The sequence below is a fragment of the Sphaeroforma arctica genome, assembly GCF_001186125.1.
Source record: "Sphaeroforma arctica JP610 unplaced genomic scaffold supercont1.1817, whole genome shotgun sequence".
NCBI lineage: Eukaryota > Ichthyosporea > Ichthyophonida > Sphaeroforma > Sphaeroforma arctica.
In genome coordinates, this window is record NW_014038741.1 from 6,188 (window position 1) to 11,086 (window position 4,899).

General features: G+C 42.8%; 1 protein-coding gene across 1 annotated transcript; it reads right to left on the reverse strand.

Annotated features, from left to right (window-relative positions):
* Positions 1-175: 175 nt before the first annotated feature.
* SARC_11677 (hypothetical protein) lies at positions 176-4,821 on the reverse strand. The gene is made up of 4 exons (XM_014294233.1): positions 4,614-4,821; positions 3,931-4,076; positions 2,385-2,557; positions 176-1,127 (listed from the first exon to the last, which is right to left on the reverse strand). The coding sequence occupies exons 1-4, from the start codon at positions 4,744-4,746 to the stop codon at positions 932-934; spliced, it is 648 nt and encodes a 215-aa protein (XP_014149708.1). The 5' UTR covers positions 4,747-4,821; the 3' UTR covers positions 176-931.
* Positions 4,822-4,899: the final 78 nt, after the last annotated feature.

Genomic DNA, 4,899 nt, shown 5'->3' on the forward strand with positions numbered 1-4,899 from the left:
AGTAACTCAGGATGAACCCAAAAGTGGTTATAAAAATCTCTGCTTCGTCCGTAACGAGCAGCTCGAAGTAGATGTTGTCGCACGAGTGTGTTGTATAAATATTTACACTCGCCCGTCTGTGTAGCGATATGCGCTTTTTAAGAGGTCTTTTAGAGGGTCTTGTTCAATTTAGAGGGCTATATCTATACGCTGGACGTATCATCGCCTTCCCTGATGTGCAGAAGGGGATCCAAAGTAATCAATTGGTGTGTGGCTCTGTGTCCTGTATTGAGATTTGATATACCCGGCTTGCTATCTGCTGTTAGGATTAACAACAATACGCCGTAGGACAACTGGACGACCCTTGAACGTAGGGTCTTAGCATAAAACCCTACAAACCAAAAACCTTAGAGCAATTCTCAGCCTGAGCCACTGAACAGGCATGCTGCCAACTGAAACAATCCATACCTACGCCGTAGAACTACGGCACGTCCCTTCAACGTAGGGTAGGGGGATCGTGCACAAACAGCCACAACGACAATGGTGGATCAACCATAAAAGCATACTTTTAAGCACACTTTTGGGTTCAACTATGTGGAGATATAGACCCTTACATTGGCTTTCTCAGCCAAAACTATATCATGCACGATTGAGTTCGACCCGTCTCTCAGCCTGTAGTCATCGCCGGTTCGGCTTCGCTCTGCTTCAGGAGCCGCTTAGAAATTGGGATACAGGTTCGCGTTATCACGTCCCGCAGCTCATGCCTGTGCCTTCCCCATCCACACCAGAAGGGGCTAGTACCGCACTTCAAATGTTTGTCTGCGATCTCCAAACCCTCCCCAGTAACTAAATACCCGGTGCAACCAAAACCCAACACCCAATTTTATTCACAAGCGCGAACACTCGTGTATGCGCATATACATATATGCATATATATATATATATGATATAGCTACCGCTTTCTTATTGTGTAGTAGGGATCGTTGGCGTCATGCTCCTGTATCTGCTCCTTGTACATCTCTGCCTTCGCCAGGTTCTTATGTAACACACACAGATGGTGGATGGTAGACAGTGTGGATCGGGTGGGTTTAATTCCCAATACCTGTGGCATTGCCTCCAGGACTGCCTCAGCGTTGTCTATGCTCGAGCTGTGTGCATGCGCAGGCGAATGAATGTGTGAGTCCGTGAAGTATGGCTACATACTAAACGACCGAGGGGTTGGTAAGAATATACAGATGTACGGCTACATACTAAACGACCGAGGGGTTGAGTAGTAAGAACGTACAGATAATGGATGGTGGTTAGAGTGGCGCATGTGTGCTATATGGGCCGTCGTAGCTGTGGCTATGCACAAGGGGATGTGCAGCGGAGTTGGTGTAGTTACGGGCGTGCGGGCCTAGATGTGTCGTATATGTTTGAGTTGTGTGTTAAATTCAAAACTCTACACCCTAAACCCTAAAAAATATACTCGCAGCATTCTTGGGTACTGGTATGTCGATTGAACTAGGGCAAAGATATAAGAAAGATTGCTTGCCAATGCTTGAGCTATGCATGCTCATCGATGAATATACAATCCCTCTCTCTCTCTCTTTCCATGTGTGTGTATATCCTGTGTGATCCTGCACTGATAGTTTTATATGTGAAGTAAATACAGTACTATAGTCCTACATACTAGATAGCCTATACTGCTACATACTAGATAGTTTATAGTATTATATACTAGGTAGCCTATAGTACTATATACTAGATAGCCTATAGTACTATATACTAGATAGCCTATAGTACTATATACTAGATAGCCTATAGTACTATATACTAGATAGCCTATAGTACTATATACTGACTTCGTGCGGGTTAAAGCAGGCTAGGGCGTCGGGGTACTATAAAAATGTATGAACTTAAGAACCCTCATATACAACCAGCATAGGGGGTTTGTACATAAGCGAGTTAGTGCTGGGTTGAGTAGATATATCAGCGAGTTAGTGTTGGATTGAGTAGACGGGTGTGTGGTTGAAGGTGTGGGCCTCCGTCGGTTCGGTACCACTGGCAGTTGTAGTACATTGGCAGACATTGTGGCTGGGCATAGGCCCATGAACACTCGGGATGTCCAACTAAGCTGGACTACTTTATGGTATAGTTTAATTCTACGCTCAGCTATTCGATCAGTATGGGAATATACGTGTATTGGGATTTTAATAGTAATAGCAATGGTACTGTGACTGTCTCACACACACCTGATGACTATACTGACCTATTTGCTGGTAAACTACATACACTTATACAGATACTATACTAACAATAGCAATGGTTCGGTGACTGATGGCTATATTGACCTATATGCTTGCAAACCACATACACTGATACAGATGCTATGCTAACAATAGCAATGACTGTCTCACCCTCACCTGATGGCTATAACCTCGTCAAAGACCTCACGCTTGTACTCGCGGTAGTTGGGGTCGGTGAACAGTTTACCAAACTCGCTCATGAGCCGTACCACCTCATCGGGCGCCCCACGCACGGCCACATACTTCAGCACAGTAATGTAGAACTCTTCATTCACAGAGATGTTGCGTTTCTACGTGTGTGTGGGAGAGAGAGAGAGAGGTGATTGTACGTGTGTGTGGGAGTGTGAGAGGGTGGTTTATACGTGTGTGGGAGTGAGAGAGTGGTTTGTACGTGTGTGTGAGAGTGAGAGAGAGTGGTTTGTACGTGTGTGTGGAGTGAGAGAGAGGTGATTGTACGTGTGTGTGGAGTGAGAGAGGGTGGCTTGTACGTGTGTGTGGGAGTGAGAGAGGGGGTTTGTACGTGTGTGTGTGTGAGTGAGTGAGAGTGGTTTGTACGTGTGGGAGAGAGAGAGAGGTGATTGTACGGCGTGAGAGAGAGAGAGGGTGGTTTGTACGTGTGTGTGGAGAGAGAGAGGGTTGTACGTGTGTGTGAGAGTGTGAGAGAGGGTTTGTGCGTGTGTGTGGGAGAGAGAGAGAGGGATTTATATACTCGTCAGTTGGCAGGCATATGGCAAGTGCGATTGCACGCGTGTGCACGTGTACAAGAGCAAAGACAAATAGGGTTATGGAGAAGCGAAAGATACGGAAAAGTAAACAGTGAAAGGTACACAAACACACACATTCAACCATCCACTTTCACTCTCCTTAGTACACGTGGGTGTCCTCACACGCACGCATACTGTGATGTATTTACACCTTCGTCAAACTACCCTTGGTTTTTATACCTCGTAGGGTAACCTGTGGTATCTCTACCTACTTAGGCACCCTGTGGTATTTCTACCTCTTCCTAAGGCACCATTTATATTGTACTGATGTGGTAGAGATGAGACCTAATTGTACATTCACTTCACTCACTTTTTTCGACTGATCCATTCACAAGTACGCGAATATATTATATATCATTTATCAATGATGATTGACTGGTCATCTATTCATGAGTACAACCCTATCGGTATATAAAAAAACTACACGAACCCCCAAGAAAACGTAAACCCGGAACAAGAACTGGTTTAAACCATACTAGATGGGGGTCTAACACGTGGACCTCATAAACTGGATTTAAATCTCAGTTGTTTTATATACATGAGTTGATGTATTCATAGTAAATAAGTATAGTATCCCACGTACACTCGTCTGAACCTAAACACACTCTCCAACTTATACATAGGTATACATATGTATACGTGGTGGGTGAGTTTACATGCACATATCCACACATATAACTCACACCCCCGGACACATATTCACATAATATATATGAACATATTTATGTTTACATGCATACATCGTATTAAAACGTACATACATATATAAACACCTGGACACATTCTCACATAATATATATATATATATACGTACATATACATGCATACAAATATATATATATATATACATATATATATATACCGTATGCGACCACACATACTCACACAACCCCACGTACCACTATCTCCTGCATGATAGATGACAATAGTGTAGTGTCTATCATTTGGCTCTGCACAGTCGACCGTGACTGGTCAAGGCCACTCAGCAACACCGCTTTAAACTGTTTGATCCGGACTCGATCTTTCAGCCCCAGATTCAGGCGATCTGATTGGAGAATACAATTAGAATAAAGTGGCTATCTGGCTGTATGCACAGGTATATATATATATATATATATATATGTTGATTACGGCGTTATCTGATGTTTGCTTCTTAGATAGGAATGCGTAAACGTCTTGTATGACTGTTGGTAAGTTCTAAGATGGGAATGCATAAACGTCTTCTAGGACTGAAGGTAAGCCTTGGAAAAAACTGCACGAGGCATGGGTATGTGTCAAGTCTTGAAAGCTCCTCATGTATGTACGTGTACGTACATTTTCTCATATTGATACAATGTTTGTGTACATAGGTGCATATTCGGTTATAAAACAAAATGTATACCTACATACATATTGATTGTTTACAAACATATGTGTAATCGTCATACCCAAGTACATATATTTTGAAATACATTCATCGCTAAACGGACGTGCATCTAAAATACCTACTTCGAGATGTACACTATACACTATACACGTACACATTGTACATGTGATTTATATTTATATATATATATATATATATATAACCCTTAATACATACCATCCAGTAAACTGCGTAGTACAGTCAACCCAGCCGTAGAATTGATGTTCGTGATAAGATGGTACATGGTATTGATGTGCATAGCTATGCCGGGCGTCTTGGCCATATGCTGCAGCACCTTCTCTACGTCCATGCCAGTGATCAGGGCACCATACGAGTTGGTTAGGTGGCAGAAACTCACTACATCCGGGTTAACCTTCTCGGCTGTAGAGTACAAGAGGGATAAATAGTGGTCTGACAAAAGTCTGTGGATATATGTATATCATTCTAGATTCATGCTAACGAT